Source organism: Protomyctophum parallelum (genome assembly GCF_964188405.1).
Source record: "Protomyctophum parallelum genome assembly, chromosome: 13".
Classification (NCBI taxonomy): Eukaryota; Metazoa; Chordata; class Actinopteri; order Myctophiformes; family Myctophidae; genus Protomyctophum; species Protomyctophum parallelum.
Genome location: NC_139708.1, coordinates 1,167,323 through 1,185,191, shown reverse-complemented (window position 1 = coordinate 1,185,191; position 17,869 = coordinate 1,167,323). Strand labels below are relative to the sequence as shown.

The window sequence follows — 17,869 nt, the reverse complement described above, 5'->3', positions numbered from 1 at the left end:
CTGTTCTTTAGCTACATAGAAATGTCTATTTGTATGTCTCTAAATGTTTGTATGTCTCTAAATGTTTTGATGAATTGAACAATGCTTAATTGGGTCGTCCACTCACAGTTAACAGTCTTTGTATTGAGTTTGTGCTTAAAATGTACTGTAAATTCTACAAACTGTTAATAAATATTTCAATCAATCAATCAAACCGGAAAATTCTACTTGTGTGAGGGACAAAAGGTCCTTGCAGACTTGCAGAAAAACCCATCCGTCTGCAAGGACCTTTATTCTGTGTGACACAGAAGTGTGTGACACAGTCTGTGTGTGTGTGTGTGTGTGTGTGTGTGTGTGTGTGTGTGTGTGTCTGTGTGTGTGTCTACCTGGTAACAGCGCTGTTGTATCTGTTCTATAGTCTGTCTGGAAGCAGCACTGTTCTTAATGTCTTGCTCCAGGGCCATGGTGTAGATGTATTGTAAAGGCATCTTAACCTACAAAGACAAGGGAGACAACCTGTCTATTAACGCACAGTTTTTAGCAAGCGTGGCTCTATTATAATAATATTATAGTAATATCATGCATAAAATGTGTTACAATTCCTATAAACAAAGTAAACTCAGCACAAAAAGTTCAGAAACGTTGGTCCAATATTTCTCCACTTTGATAATACTAATTGGTATTGTATTTTATATCATTTTAATCGTTGATTAGTCACCTTTACAACAAGGTACAGTTTGTAAGGAAGATTCATTATCGCTATTTGTTAAATATCAACCATTAACCATGCAACGAGGTATGGCTTTATGCCATGTTCAGGCAAACACAATGAGAATACTATGAACAAGATCTGCTATTTTTGAACATTTTTCTAAAGCAGTAGTTCTCACACTTTCCATTCTCCAAATGTTGTAGAATTGGCCCAGGTTATAAATGTTGTAGAATTGGCCCCAGGTTATAATGTGTTAAAAGTTAAAACTATAGTATAAATGACCCCAAAGACACATGTTATGCTGGCCTTGTTGGACACACTGCGTCATTATACAACATACAACATACAACATACAACATACATACCTGCTGTGACACACAGGACCTGGCACCGTCTGCAGCCTTCATTATGTTTTTAGAAAATTCTTGTTCTGTGAACAGAAATCATGATTGGCATGGGGGGGGGGGTCGGATCAACACATGGAAGGTCAAAACAGGTCAGCTCCATATATGGAGTTCTTAGGGTGGCAGTGTCTTGAGTGTACAGGGTTTGTTGAGGGCCCAGCCTTCATTTTCCGTCTAGAGTTTGAATGGACAGGTATCAGTAAAAAGGGAGACATCGAAGAGGAAGGACAGGTGGGGCGGGAACAACATATGGAATGTCAGAACAGGTCAGCTCCATATATGGAGATCTAAGGGTTTGAGGTCAGATGTAGAGTTGCTGGCCGGCTCCATATATGCAGATCTAGGATGATCCAGTCTTCTCCATGTATGGCTATCGATTCAGATAGACCCTGACGAAGACCTTTTGGTCGAGTGCCTTGGATTCCTTTTTTTTCTTTTCAAGTCTGCAATTTACACCTTTGGGAATCAAGCAGTACAACTTGAAGGAAAGATCATTTTTTTGTATATGGTTCTACCTGTATTACCAAAGAGCACCCGTTTAAGAGCCAACTAGAAAAAGTGCCCTTCTGGGCACAGGTCTCCACCAGGATAGGAATGTAGGACATTGCAGCTTGCCTTCATCTGGTGGTTGGATAAAAGGGCAACAAAAGTAAACTAGGGAGTTGGCATACAAAGTTATCCACAGATCCGTGCAGTTAGAGGTAAAAACACTTTTCGGCCAGTTATAGCGCCACCTTGAGGCTGAGTTGAAATTGTTCATGTGGCATTTCTTCCTCGGCCTAGTGGGAATGTGCGTGCACAATTTCACGGAAATCACGCGATGTGTTCATGATTTGCAGCATTTTGTTTGAAACTGAGCACTCCTGTGAACTTTGGAAGCCAATCTTAACCAATCAGGATGGAGTCTGAGAAATCTGAAAGACCCGTTTCGTTGAATGGCTCTAGAGAGACTGTGTACCAATTTGCGCAATGTTTGGACAAAATCTGTAGGTGTACTGTGCAAAAACTTGTTTTGCACAAAGCGGCCTCCTGGTGGCGCTATAACAGGCCGTTCTGGAAAGTTTGGGGCAGAGGTTCATCGTTGGCATCCAGGGAGTGTGTGTGCAAAATTTGGCATCGACCGGGTTAACGGTGGCCGAGATTAGCTGCTCACGGACACACACGGACACACGGACGGACACACGGACGGACGGACGGAGTGCAAAACATACTCTCCCCCCATGCCTTCGGCCTGGTGGAGACAATAACTAACTGATCCCTGCAGCTCTTCCATTTCTCTATTTTTATGGCTATCCAGGGTTTGATAAATCAGTGTCGTGATCTTCATAGATGGAGACGGCCATATATGGTGGCATGACGTGTCACGAGGTGTGATGTCACGAGGCATGATGTCACGAGGCGTGACCATAATGGAGCCGTGACCATATATGGAGGGGCGACGTCACGTGGTGTGACCATATATGGAGGCGTGACCGACCAACCAACCGACTGACATAATAGTATACTGCGACCTATGGTCGCAATAATAATATACATGAAAATAGCAGATCTACACTATTTACACATTTCACAATGCGTTTTGTCCCGCTGCCATTTTATGATGCAAAATAATTAAAATAAATAGCTAAATTTTTCACAAATTACATTTTTTTGTAATATAATGAATAAATCAAAATACAAAACTAAGAAACTCTATAAATTAGAAAACAAATGATTACGATCTACAAGCTCCCACACCCATCTTCAAACTCACCTACACACCTGTAAGGTTTCGTGACTGCATTGAGCGCGGTTGTGAATATTCCGTTGGAAATATTTGTCCACAGACAGACATATAAACACCACTCATAATGTGAAAACAATACCAGGAGTCTGTCGCATGGCTATATTGGGCACATATCAAATACTGCTTGGATTCAGTTACTTACTACCAATTTGATTAACTGGATGATACAACCTTGCTTTTATAGTTAATTAGAATACAGAGACAATTACTGTAAAGCTTATGAAAACTCATGACCACATTACCCATACCTCACTGCACTGGCTACCTGTGGCGTTCAGAACATGCTTTAAAGTTGTATTGTTTGTTTTTAAATCACTTTAACGGCCTTGCATGTGCAGACAAGCTATTACTTTGGTCCTCAGGACAAGGCTTGTAACAGAAGGCAACAGTGCATTTGCCGTGGGCTTCACACTTGTGGAATAAACTTTAGTTGGAAGTTAGACAGGCTATCCCAGTGTCCACTTTTAAAGCTCTTTTAAAATCACATTTTTAACTAGAGGAATGGACTGCTAGACTTTACGTTCATCGCTCCATCAATCTTCTTTTTTTTATTGAACTGCATATAAATTTCCTTTCACACATTTTTCTTGTCTATTGTTTTTATGTCCATGAAGCACTTTGTAAACTTGTTTTGGAAAAGCACTATACAAATAATGTTTATTAATCAAGGCATAGCTTCACTGCTGACTGACATCAATATATCATCATCACATCATCATGATAAATGCTGCTCCACATCATTCGGGCAGGCTGCTCTGTTGTTAAACACTGATATTATATGATATGTTTACACTCATGGTGTGACTGCCCGGGGCACAGTGTGAAGCTGCCATTTAAATTGGACAATAACATACCTCTGAGCTCGTCTTTGGAACTCTTACACGATTACGGCATCATCTCTAAGGTTTGAGTAATGCACAACTGTGTGCGCCCGAGCTCCACCCTGCCTGCCATTAGCCCATTCTGACCGGGCACCCATTTTGGTGTCAGCATCATGTTATGCTTTAGCTATTGAAAAATAGCAGATCTACAAGCTCATATCGCGCCACCGAGTGGCGCGATACGAGCTTGTAGGTCTGCTATTTTTTGAAAAATCGAAGAACAACTGACATTTTTAGAATCTGATCTCAGGTCAGAATGGGTTAGTCATGTATTCTTGTTGTTGCCCAACAGCACTATTGTTGTCATAGCCAGGCAGGGTTCCGTGTGATTGCTACCAACAGGCTAACATGTTTGGCATCAAAGCTGACAGAGACAGTAACTATGGGCACCTGTGTGCGGGCTGCTGCTGCATGCACCATGCCAGAGTGATCCCTGTGCAAAGGCTGCATGCACCATGCCGGAGTGATCCCTGTGCAAAGGCTGCATGCACCATGCCGGAGTGATCCCTGTGCAAAGGCTGCATGCACCATGCCAGAGTGATCCCTGTGCAAAGGCTGCATGCACCATGCCAGAGTGATCCCTGTGCAAAGGCTGCATGCACCATGCCAGAGTGATCCCTGTGCAAAGGCTGCATGCACCATGCCAGAGTGATCCCTGTGCAAAGGCTGCATGCACTTTCGGGGCACTCTGACATTTCAATTACCCTGCGTTTAACTGAATAATCTTCCCTCTAATCCTTCTCTCCCTACTAGGGAACATTGGCTGAACAGCACTGACCCTTCATGTACTGACACTGGGCAAGATGAGCCCTGTGTGTTTGGTGAATTATGGGAACGTGGTACCTATAGCGTTACCTCCCTGTGTGTTTGGTGAATTATGGGAACGTGGTACCTATAGCGTTACCTCCCTGTGTGTTTGGTGAATTATGGGAACGTGGTACCTATAGCGTTACCTCCAGGTGCTTAACCCATTCTGACCTGAGATCAGATTCTAAAAATGTCTGTTTGAAAATGACAGTTTTCTGAATAAGCTATGTTTCTATGTCAGTCGTTCTTCAATTTTTCAAAAATAGCAGACCTACAAGCTCGTATCGCGCCACTCGGTGGCGCGATATGAGCTTGTAGATCTGCTATTTTTCAATAGCTAAAGCATAACATGATGCCGACACCAAAATGGGTGCCCGTTCAGAATGGGTTAATATGAACACCTGTGACCTGTCATAACAATCTTGGAAACAGAGAGTCATGACTTCAATCCAGGTTAAATATAAGTAGAGCATCATTTTATTTTAATAAAACAAAGAGAAAAAATGAAGGGAAAAAAAGCCAACTAATTCCTCCCACTGCTTGCCACTGCTGTTCGGGTGCAGTACGTAGTTCAGACTAGTCATTGGTCCAACAAACGACAACCTACCTCAAACCCTAAACCATAACCGCAAGCACGGGAGCAGCGCATGTCCGACATGCGGACGCATGTCGTACTAATGCTGCGTCGGAATGACATACTGCTGTTCTGCCCTACTGGCTCAACCTGAATGACATACTGCTGTTCTACCCTACTGGCTCAACAGAATGACATACTGCTGTTCTACCCTACTGGCTCAACAGAATGACATACTGCTGTTCTACCCTACTGGCTCAACAGAATGACATACTGCTGTTCTACCCTACTGGCTTATATCCTGAATGACATACTGCTGTTCTACCCTACTGGCTTATATACTGAATGACATACTGCTGTTCTACCCTACTGGCTTATATACTGAATGACATACTGCTGTTCTACCCTACTGGCTCAACCTGCCAGTGTGGACTGGGAGGATGTCCTACTCCTTCCGTTCAACATTCCCTGGTGAAGTGACACCCCAGCCCGCAAGAATGCGTGCAGTGACGAATATCACCCGTCCTGCACAGCTTCGCTCCCCCGAACACAGCCAATTGTGTTCGTCAATTATGCAATTATTGTGTTTCCAATAATTGCATAATTCTGGAAACACACAAGCTTAGGCACACAGCGCACGCGAGCGCACACACACACACACACACACACACACACACACACACGCATGCGCTTACCCAGGTTCATTCTCTTCTCCATCCAGGCCAGGAGGTCCTTGGCGTAGCGGCACCAGGTCTTGGTGTACTGCAGGGCCATCTCAACTCCACCCTCACAGCGACAGAGGACCAGGTCAGCATCCTGGGCTGAGAGGGAGTACATGAGCATGACTCCAGGGCAGGTTAAACACCTCAGCTGCAGTCCAAAAACAAATACTTAGAAATGGATGGTCTTCTTGATCAAATGTATACACAACTCTACTGATCAAAACTCTGATTAAGAACAAATTTATCAACAACAACAAAAAAGAAGCTGCACACAAACCCCATGTAGGATGCAATGACTGCACACGGGAAGTCATAGCTGGTCTTCAGATTTCAAAAAAGCGCTGTAACTTCCCATTATATCTCAGCAAACAGCATGTATACTGCATGTTCCAACAGTAGAATGAATATCCAGTGTGTCCCAAAACATCATGTAGAAATTCCACAAACAGACCTAAGACAAAAGGCTTCAGCCAGATCAATTCCCTCACTGGTTTCTTCCTCTCTGGCGGAGTGTGCCACACCAACATTTCACTGCACGTATACATGTAGGAGCATGTATACAATGACTCTTGAATCACAGCTGGGCTCCATTAGCTAGAGAGAGACACATCTCTGGTTTGAGAGCAGTGTCACCCAAACCAGTCAGAGCCCATATGCCGTGTGCATGCATACCCATATTACAGCTGCTCTGTGGTCGGCCAGCCAGGATGCTGACATGAGATCACTCTCTCTGACATCAGCTGCTCTTCTTCCCTCTCTGAGTCACTGTGAGAGAGCAGCCCTCTCCCTTCCTTTCCCTCAGTGCCCCACTGCCAATCCACCTTTCAGATGGATGTCAGTTTCAGCAGCTGAACTTAAAAGCAGAGATTAACCCAGAGGCTTTCACTTCCTTTATATATCATATATTATTTTTTTTAGAAAATAAACGGTTGACGCTCCAGTTCCAGGTCTCAGGCTAAATATTTTGGCTGGGCCAAAATGTGCCATTTCTGAGAATGTGTGCAACTTCTCTTTCAAGTTCCTCAGTTGGACGATCCAAGTGCGGAAGTCTCTCACTAGTCTGTCACAGAAGTCTCTCACTAGTCTGTCACAGAAGTCTCTCACTAGTCTGTCACAGAAGTCTCTCACTAGTCTGTCACAGAAGTCTCTCACTAGTCTGTCACAGAAGTCTCTCACTAGTCTGTCACAGAAGTCTCTCACTAGTCTGTCACAGAAGTCTCTCACTAGTCTGTCACAGAAGTCTCTCACTAGTCTGTCACAGAAGCCAGTAGTAAAAAAGAAAAAAGAATCAAGCCATGCTGATTTCTTTCTGCAACTCCATCTGTAAGCAAAATCCACAAGATCCACAATCAGTCTGAAGAGAGGCCAGATTGTGTGCCGGGTTGACCTCTCTCGGTCTTGCTATATCTGCATCTCTCCTTTCAGAGTCCAGGCTCTCAGTAGCTTCACATTGCCTTGAGCCTCCTGTGCTGGGATTGGGGATTAAACCATGACAGGTCCAGATTGCAGAGTGACAGGCTTTAGCGTAGAGCCGTGTGAGCTTTAGCTCCTGGTGGGTGACAGAGCGCCAGGCGGATAAGGACCTGATGGAGAGCCAATCCCAGACAAACAGTGCATGGTGCACTGGGGAAATGTTCAAGAATGTTCCGGCACTCCTTCTCTTGCAGTTAGGATTTTACGTAGTGAGAATTTCATAGAGAATGTCTGATAGAAACAACTCCTTTCATGAGGTTGTTTACAGAATGACTGAGGGACAGGAGAAATGGGTGGATGTATTATAGGAGAGGGAGTAGGGGTGATTTAAACTAGTGCCTGTATCTAATGTACCGGTAAGCTCCTTATGAGCACCATTTATTTCTCAGTGTTATTTAAACACTACTGAATGTGGCTCCCTAATCCCTAATCTCTAATGCATGCTGTGAATACCTGATAATGTGAGTCCTCAACGGGGTCAATCTATTTAGCACTGATTTGTCTACTTATCTCCAGCCAGCTGAGGTGAATCCTCCTCATGTTGGAGTTTAAAGGTGTGTTTAAAACATTTCTGGGTTACCTTAACGTCCACTTTGGTTTTTGTGTGAACCCGAGACACCTTTTAAGTAGCTTGATTCAATATTTAGATATTTGACATCCGACATCTTCCTATATAAACCCATTGGAGCTGCAAGGCCCTTTGTAACGTCAAACTCCAATTTACCATGTTAAGATTCACTGATATATTGTCTTTCTAATCAAATGCGTGAGGCTGCTGTATTATTTCAATCCAAATATCTAAATATTGAATAAAGCAATTTCAAAACTGTAGACGTAGTAGAGTAGACGTTAAAATGACACCAGAGGTGTTTTAAAGTTAGTTTTAAGGTATACTATTTTAAAATTCAAATTAATATTGGTCTTGACTTGAAAAATATCACTGATTACAACAGCTGCACCTTTTGCTCTAATCCTCTCTTTGCCCCTGTCTCATCGTAATCACGTTAGAGATTAGTCCACGCGTCTAATTGTTTGAAAACAAGAACAGTTAAAGTGGTGGGAATGAAAACATAGGCGCCCAACCGGAAGAGGAGGGCCTAAGGCGGAGCAAACGGGCAACATCCTGCTATCCACATCCTGTTTAGCGCCACCCTCAGAGGCAAATTAAAAGGAAAACAGGGTGCTGTTTTTTCCTTTTTTTACTGATGGGTAATCCAGGAGGACCTTTTACCATTTTAACTTTTACTGACTTGTGCGTCTCCAGTGAGCACCTGGTTGTCTCATTCTCTCTGGTTACAGTGGACTGTTCACCTGGTTGTCTCATTCTCTCTGGTTAAAGTGGACTGTTCACCTGGTTGTCTCATTCTCTCTGGTTAAAGTGGACTGTTCACCTGGTTGTCTCATTCTCTCTGGTTAAAGTGGACTGTTCACCTGGTTGTCTCATTCTCTCTGGTTAAAGTGGACTGTTCCAAGACATTTATAGAGAGACACTACGACTACGAGCCACTAAAAAGGCTTCTCACGAATCATTCCCAATGTCAATTCATTACTAGGTTGTCTATTGATGGATAGATGGACAGAAAAGGCATCTAGTGTTGCTGACTATAATAAACCCCCCTGGCAAATCCTGCACGCACGCACGCACACACACACACACACACACACACACACACACACACACACACACACACACACACACACACACACACACACACACACACACACACACACACACACACACACACACACACAGTATGATGAGTGGGTGACAATATCATCACTTCAAAACAGCTCTCAAAGGGCACCCACTGTACGGACAGCTGTAATTCAAAACTGGCCCCCGTAAACAATGTCTGAGTCCCCCCCCCCCCCCCCCCCCCCTCACCCCTCACCCCTTTATTTTGTTTCATTTGAAATGTACCCATTCTACATACTGTGAAATAAAAATGTCAATCGATCAATCAATCCATCCATCCATCCATCCATCCATCCATCCATCCATAACCGCTTATCCGTAATCGGGTCACGGGGGCAACAGCTCCACCAGAGTGCTCCAGAGTCCAGACTTCCCTCTCCAGAGCAACATTAGTGACTTCCTCCTATGGGATCCCGAGACGTTCCAAGGCCAGTGAGTCGGTGTGTTTCCTCCAACTGCGCCTTGGTCTGCCCCGGGGTCTCCTCCCGGTGGAACGTGCGTCGAGGACCGCCCTAGAGATGCCCGAGAGGCATCCTAACCAGATGCCCGAACCACCTCAGCTGGCTCCTTTCCAGGCGAAGGAGCAGCGGTTCTATTCCAAGTCTCTCTCGTGTGACTGAACTTCTCACCCTATCTCTAAGGGAAATGCCAGCCACCCGTCGAAGAAAACGAATTTCGGCCGCTTGTATTCGCGACCTTGTTCTTTAGGTCATGACTCACACTTCAAAACCATAGGTGAGTAGGAAATAAGATTGCTCGGTAGAGCTTTGCCTTCTGGCTCAACTCTCTTTTCTTCACAGGGTTCCGCTCCGATGATACCACATGGATCAATCAATCCATGTGGTATTAATGTGGTATAGATAGCCAAGTCTCCACTGCAATGTCTCCTCTATGGCAAGAACACACACATGCCCCCACACTGATACATACAGGCGGCCTTCTGGGTATTCACTGAGCTATACACATGCAATTGTAGTTATTGTACCTGATAGGCTTCCATCTAGTTCGGTGGGATCAGACTCAGAGCGTAGTATCTCTTCACACTGCTGGGAGAGACAAAATATACATTAGAGATTCAAATAAATACCCTCAATTGTTAACTGACTCAATGGTTTCCTCATCAACAACCCCTCAGAGATAAAACATAATTTACTGGACAAATATTGATTCCTTACAGGCACATCGTCTCGCTCTGTCGGGTCTTCGGTTTCCGTGGAAGGTGCTTCCGGGATGGACGGAGAATCAGCATCATCCGTAGAACTACGGAAGAAAATGTATAAATACAATTATTCATTCATCTCAATGCTCTCATGGGTCTTTGGCATATATGGTCGACTGATGTTTGGTTAATTGGTTAATGGTATTACCATGTGTTGTTCTTGCTTACTGTAATTCGCTCTGGATTAATAGCATCTGCTAAATGCCTAAATTGTATATCGTTTCCTTTGGCATTGTTATTATGATTTGGGGCAGGAGGGGTCACATTAAAACAATATGACACTTGGACAAATGGACTGGTTTTCAGTAATGTGTTCCATTTCCATGCCTACAACTAATACCTTTCTGTATCCTGATCAATTTACAATGTGTACAATTTACAATGTGTACTATTTACAATGAGTTCAACTTGCAATCTGTGAGTGAAAAACATAGCAACTTTCGTTTAAAAAAGTAAGACTTACGGATACTCCAAGGAGAGTTCAAGGTTATCAAAATCTCGGAAGATCTCACTGTAGCGCTTAGTTTCAGATTTACGTGGGGCCTTCTTCACATCTGGAATGGGAAATGAGCAATGTATTACTCAATTTCAGCTGTTATATTATATTATATAAGTTCTTAGTGTCAAATGAGACATGCTCACATGCTCTCTCTTTCTCTTTCTCGTGCACACACACACACACACACACACACACACACACACACACACACACACACACACACACACACACACACACACACACACACACACACACACACACACACACACACACACACACACACACACACACACACACACACTTCTATAAACAGAACCTTGCAAACTTGTTGCTGTAACTGTGAGACTGTAAAAGTTTTGTGAGGATATAAAAAGATCTTCGATTTTATGTGTGTTTAAGTGCCTTTGTAAAAAGAAACAATATAGCTGTGAACACTACTTACTAACTTGTAAAATATGTAAAACTAACAGTTTTATTTTTGTTTCAAAACAGTCAAATAAGCCTGTTTTGTAGCTAACCAGACAGAAAGAACATAATGTGAAAGGCATTGCTACTAAAATAAAGGGAGAATTAAGAGTAATATAATGTTACTTCAATCAGAGATATTTGATTGTATACATTTTGTCTGGTTGGAAAATATATATATATACAACCTTTGTCTGAAAGTTGACATGAACTATGGTGCATTTCATTAACCAAAACCTCTACTATCTTCAGTTTAAATTTATGTTTCACGTGTGAACATGTAAATGAGTTAACCGAATCTTTCTCACTCTCTGAGGCTGTCTCCATTTAGGTCAACCACATCCTGCTTGCAATCTGTATCATGCTCTGTTGTACAGAAACACCTTGTTTTTCATAACAACAGTGTACCAGTCATATATATACATATATACATTAGTGACCTTTAAGAGACAAGATAGATATGCTGCACCGGCAGAAAATTGTCTTGAAAGTATAATGCAGTGACAAAATAAAAACACACGTGAGGCTTTTCTATCATACAAATATATTGCTATATCCTAACACACAAAACGTCACGCCGTTTTCAGTACGTTTGTGTAAAGACAGCCATGTTGGGTTACACGTAAATACAGAAGTAGCACAGAGAACAACAGTGTAAGAACGGCCACTGCCTGCTGTGTCAAAATGGAGAAAAGAGTTCAGGAAGTTCATCGATCCTGCACCGACTAGAGAGGATGTAGAACTAAACCACAAACAGTAAACACCCTGGCAAGCACATCCACGCACAAAGACAAAAACAGGCACGCACAAAGACAAAAACAGGCACGCACACTCACACATTTGCACGAATACACACAACGTGCATGTCAGAAGGTTGCCTGAGTCATGTCAGCAGACCCCCCCCCCCCAACAAGTTAACAACAGTGGCAGTTTAGAGTAATTTATTGGCCAAATACTGAATCTGACTTATAAAATGTATAAAAGAGTTACATATAGTCTTTTATATTTGTTGATGAATTGAATACACAGGACCGCAATGGAAACAAGTCCCCAGGACTTTGTTTGTGTTATCCTTTTAGCCCAAATGTATATGTGCTGTTTTGCATTTCTGTCTAATAAAGCATTCAATCAATCAAGGATGTCAAATCTCTCATATAAAACAAAATGAACCATGATGCCCGTGAAAGGTACCAACGCTTCAAATAAATCCTACCAAATGATGTCACTTGGTTTTTGTTCTCACCTGTGGCCTCGGAGGCGTCCTTGTCAGGGCCCAGGGTCTCGTCCATGTCCTTGTCAGGGGTCTCTGCCATGTCCACAGTGTGACGGCACCATAAGGGGCCCTAACACCACTCTGCCCTCATCTGCCCCGAGGTCGTTGTACCACCACACACATGAAGAAACAAGTACTATCTGTGTTGATCCATGTATGCGCCACCGTACAGATACACTTGACGATAAACGACGGGTGGATAGCCCTTGGTCAGCAAGCCCTTCTTGTTCTCAAATTGATCTTCCTCTCTAGAGAGGAGGGGGAGGTTGGCCAATATGGTTTCACCACCATGAGAAGAGGAAGTGTGCATTAGTGTCGCCGTCATGTAGAGTAGACCACACCTACAGTACTGTGTCACACAGCAAACATACAGAGTGAGGTGGAGTGTTGATGTTGCCATCTTTTGGTAAAACATAAAAACTCTTAGTTGATGGATATTGTTATAACGCACACAATCTGGATAGTGTATGTATTGTATTGTATTGTATTGTTCTGTATGCTGCAGGGCGGGTCTTTGGGGTCCAAGACAAATTTCTCTCTCGGGAGACAAAATAAAGAAACCTTGAACCTTGTCCCAGTTATCCCATTTGTGTGTGAGTAGATGAGAAATAGATGAGATAGATGAAATAGAAATTAGGGGAATGTATATGAGAGTGATGGGACCGGCAGTGGTGGGAAAAGTATTTTCAAGTATCAATGCTGCAATGTAGAATTAGAAAGTATTGGTAAAAGGTATCAAAATGTACTTAATGCACCAAAAGTATAGTACTCATTATACAGAATGTCCCATTTCACAGGTTTTTATAGGTCTATAAGATGTATACAAATCCTTTGAAAATAGCAGATTGTAGATTTGCTATTTTCAAATTTGCTATTTTCAAATGGCCAAAATATGTATAGGCTATGAGGCTGAAGTGGTAAATGTTGTGGTTATTGTTAAAAGTGTTGTAATAATAATCAAAATCTACAAAGTAACCACTGACCACTGTAGTAAAAGTTTGCCTGTAGTAGTGGAGTAAAAGTATTGAAAATTGGAAATACCTACAATAAAGTAAAAATCACTCCCGTGTGAAGTGAGTGGTGCAAGTCCGTGTGGGGGTTCCCGGGAGGGGGGGGGGACTTCCAGACCCACAGGAACGCACCCAGGGGGCCGGGCCGGTTCCGGCGAGCCGCCCCACGTCCGAAACGGTGGAGAAATGACAGAGTTACCGTGTGGCGGTCCCTCTACTGTGCTGTACTGTACTGTTACTGTACTGTACTGGCACACCCGAAAGCATCATATATATACAGTTAATACGTGTGTGTCTGCGTTTGCCGTTAGGTTGCGCACAGGTGGTGAAAAACAACCATGCTGTTTTCGTGCTCATACCCAGACACCCACCCACACACATAGCTCCGTAAGGGAGTGGTAGATACATACTTACATACTCTCCTCTCCACTATACTTAGAGCCTACCTGCCTGCCTGGCCTGCAGACAGTCAGTCCCCACTGCTCTCCAGGGCCACTTGAGGACCACCTAGTGACGCTGATGAACAAAAAGAGACGAAATGACTAATAATAAATAATAGGTAATTTAAGCCATGCTCTTTTAAATGACACTTTAAAATAAATCCTTAATGAATATTATGTGGCAGTGCTACAACAGTATTCACTGTAACATTCTATACATTCTTCACACTGTATTCACTGTAACATTATATACACATAGAATGTTTACACAGTGTCATAACTATGTGTTTCAGAGAGTGACATTCTGGAGCAGTCATTATTATTATTATTGTTATTATTATTGTTTAATTGTTATTGTTATTATTATTGTGTGTTTCAGAGAGTGACATGCCCTCATCTAGAGCAGGGATGGTTTTACTGATCATCCTCCCTCTCATCTTAGTGGCAGCAGCAGCAGCCGCACTGGGGCGTTTATTATACTATAGGAGGAGTATACTGAATCGTGAGTCTTGATTGAACTGATTTTTAAATCTATCTACACTTGATCATCCATCCATATGTATCTATAAATACATGTCAAAGACTGCCACTATATTGATTATATTGATCAAATGTAGTAAATGTATATATAAGAGTTTGTTCATGTATTATAATAATATTCTTTCTCCCCTGTAGGTCAGAAACCGATTGATTTGATTGAAGGTAAGATGAACTGAGTTCCACCGTTTTACTATTAGTTAAATAAAAGAAAGTATCAATAATGATTCATTATTTACTTACTTACTTACTTACTTATAAACGTAATACTGTATTCATCAAATGGCAATCAATGGCAGAGAGGAGGCTCTGTCAACAGAGTGCAGAATGCAGATCAACTCATGATTTACTCTAATGTGTTTCAGAGAGGATTCCACTGAATGCAGCAGACCAGCCTATGACGTATTCAGGTAGGTCCTCTGTTTCATTATTACTGTATTCTGTCAGAGGACATCATGTGAGCCTATGACGTATTCAGGTAGGTCCTCTGTTTCATTATTACTGTATTCTGTCAGAGGACATCATGTGAGCGAGGCAAGGTAATAGCAGCGTGTAAGCAGCGGCAGTTTCAAACTGCGCTGGAGTTTAATGGCGGCAGTCAAAGAGTTAATGCAACCAAGCTAAAATCATTCTAGGTTCATATGAATGCAAATCAACAAAAAGTAATCGGAAAGATCATTTCTATGTTTAGTATCGAACAGATATAAACGGCAAATGGGAAAATCACCTGCTTGTCAGAGATTGCCACCGCTGCCCACATCAGATATGGATTCTACACATGTTACACATGTTATAACTAACCCTAAAACTATATTGATATTACACACCATTCTTGGATAAGCATTTCAAGTAGAGATGTCTCTATACTGTATCGGTATCGGGAACGTATTGGCATCGGCCCTTATTTGTCATATATCGGTATTGGTGAATATGTCAGTCTAACCAGCGATCCAACACAGTATTGAAATTGTGGTATCGGGATCAGATCAGGAACAAAAAAAGTGTATCGGGACATCCCTAATTTAAAGAGTTACATTTGTGTGGCGTTCAGTCACTTCAGTGGCCATCATGGATTATGAAAATTGCACGAAATGGCAACTTTGGGCAATCATGCCAACATTTCTTCTAGGACGCCATATGAATACAAATCAATCAAACTATACACGTCATCTGTTGCTGAACATGATAACAACCTGATATTAACACCCTTCAAATGATAAATGAATACATATTTTTTTAGTGCCCCGAAGGATATTCGTCTTCACAGTCTTCACATCAAAAACAACACGTAGCACATATCACCAAGACAATACAAAAACATACATTTCGGATGTCTTCATTGGTGTCTTTCTTTCTTTCTTTCTTTCTTTCTTTCTTTCTTTCTTTCTTTCCTTTCTTTCTTTCTTTCTTTCTTTCATCAGATGTCATAACAAATGATGAAGAACTTCGTATTGTGCTGGTGGGGAAGACTGGAGCTGGAAAGAGTGCAACAGGAAACACCATCCTGGGTCTTGAAGCATTTAAATCCGAGTTTGCATTTGATTCTGTGACTGAGACTTGTGTTAAGGCCAGTCGTGTAGTGGCTGGTAGAAAGGTTTCTGTTATCGACACTCCAGGCTTTTTTGACACTGTGCTCAATAACACTGAAAACATGAAAGAGGTCACAAAGTGTATTTCGTCTGCTGCTCCTGGCCCGCACGTGTTCCTAGCTGTGCTCAAACTGGGGAGGTACACATCTGAGGAAGAGAATGTTGTGAAAAAGATTCAGAAAGCTTTTGGAAGAAGTTCAGACAAATACACCATGATTCTCTTCACTCATGGTGACCTGATTGAACGTCCATTTGAAGAACTTGTGAATGCCTCTCCAAAAATACAAGAATTATTCCGCAAATATAATGGTCATTATCATGTCTTTGCGAACAAAACTAAGGATTCCTCTCAGGTCACTGAGCTGCTGAAGAAAATCAACGAGATGGTGAAGGAGAACGGTGGAAGCCACTACACCAACCAGATGTTCCAAGAGGAAATCGGGAGACAAGGTGAGAGAAACAGTCATTCCTCATGGCAGGAGCTGTCGTTGGGAGAGTACCTCACCTGGTGGGAGGAGGATTATGAGAGAACGGGCCCCTGGGCACAGTGGGAGGAGGATTATGAGAGAATGGGCCCCTGGGCACAGTGGGAGGAGGATTATGAGAGAACGGGCCCCTGGGCACAGTGGGAGGAGGATTATGAGAGAATGGGCCCCTGGGCACAGTGGGAGGAGGATTATGAGAGAACGGGCCCCTGGGCACAGTGGGAGGAGGATTATGAGAGAACGGGCCCCTGGGCACAGTGGGAGGAGGATTATGAGAGAATGGGCCCCTGGGCACAGTGGGAGGAGGATTATGAGAGAACGGGCCCCTGGGCACAGTGGGAGGAGGATTATGAGAGAACGGGCCCCTGGGCACAGTGGGAGGAGGATTATGAGAGAATGGGCCCCTGGGCACAGTGGGAGGAGGATTATGAGAGAACGGGCCCCTGGGCACAGTGGGAGGAGGATTATGAGAGAACGGGCCCCTGGGCACAGTGGGAGGAGGATTATGAGAGAACGGGCCCCTGGGCACAGTGGGAGGAGGATTATGAGAGAATGGGCCCCTGGGCACAGTGGGAGGAGGATTATGAGAGAACGGGCCCCTGGGCACAGTGGGAGGAGGATTATGAGAGAACGGGCCCCTGGGCACAGTGGGAGGAGGATTATGAGAGAACGGGCCCCTGGGCACAGTGGGAGGAGGATTATGAGAGAACGGGCCCCTGGGCACAGTGGGAGGAGGATTATGAGAGAACGGGCCCCTGGGCACAGTGGGAGGAGGATTATGAGAGAACGGGCCCCTGGGCACAGTGGGAGGAGGATTATGAGAGAACGGGCCCCTGGGCACAGTGGGAGGAGGATTATGAGAGAACGGGCCCCTGGGCACAGTGGGAGGAGGGTAACATGCACTTGCAGTAACATGTGTCATGATGGTTTAGGCCTTTTGGGGTTTAGGGTTTGGGTCCCGGCCCATTGTCTGACAAAAAGTGCAGAGTAAATAACGGTGATGCGGTAACATGGAGGTTCAAGCTCAGGGGCCCACCTAGCTCAGGGCCCCCCCTGGGCCCGGGCCCACTAAGCCTGTTGGGTAATCCTCCCCTGGGTGTTGAGCATATATACTTAGTAATTACTTAGTAAGTACCAGCTAAGAGTTATTTGTTGTACAAAGTGGTTAAAGCAATGATTTAACACATTGCTAATATAGTGTTACCACAGAGGACCTAAAGTACAGATCAATACACATGATTCTATTTCTTCTTTTTTTTTTAGTGGTGCAACCACTCCAAGGAACAGCAATGTCCGTCCGACTCCTAACCTATGTGAC

General features: G+C 43.4%; 1 protein-coding gene across 1 annotated transcript in view; it reads right to left on the bottom strand.

Annotated features, from left to right (window-relative positions):
- The window catches only part of gmip (GEM interacting protein), a 35,387-nt gene extending 22,704 nt beyond the window's left edge, over positions 1-12,683 (bottom strand). Inside the window, exons 1-7 of the mRNA XM_083779397.1 lie at positions 12,461-12,683; positions 10,717-10,807; positions 10,210-10,294; positions 10,020-10,080; positions 5,839-5,964; positions 1,057-1,121; positions 366-473 (exon numbers count right to left, since the gene is read on the bottom strand). Coding sequence (XP_083635523.1) covers positions 366-473; positions 1,057-1,121; positions 5,839-5,964; positions 10,020-10,080; positions 10,210-10,294; positions 10,717-10,807; positions 12,461-12,530 — 606 coding nt within the window. The 5' untranslated portion in view covers positions 12,531-12,683. The remainder of the gene's footprint in view (positions 1-365; positions 474-1,056; positions 1,122-5,838; positions 5,965-10,019; positions 10,081-10,209; positions 10,295-10,716; positions 10,808-12,460) is intronic.
- Between the last annotated feature and the right edge of the window lie 5,186 nt (positions 12,684-17,869).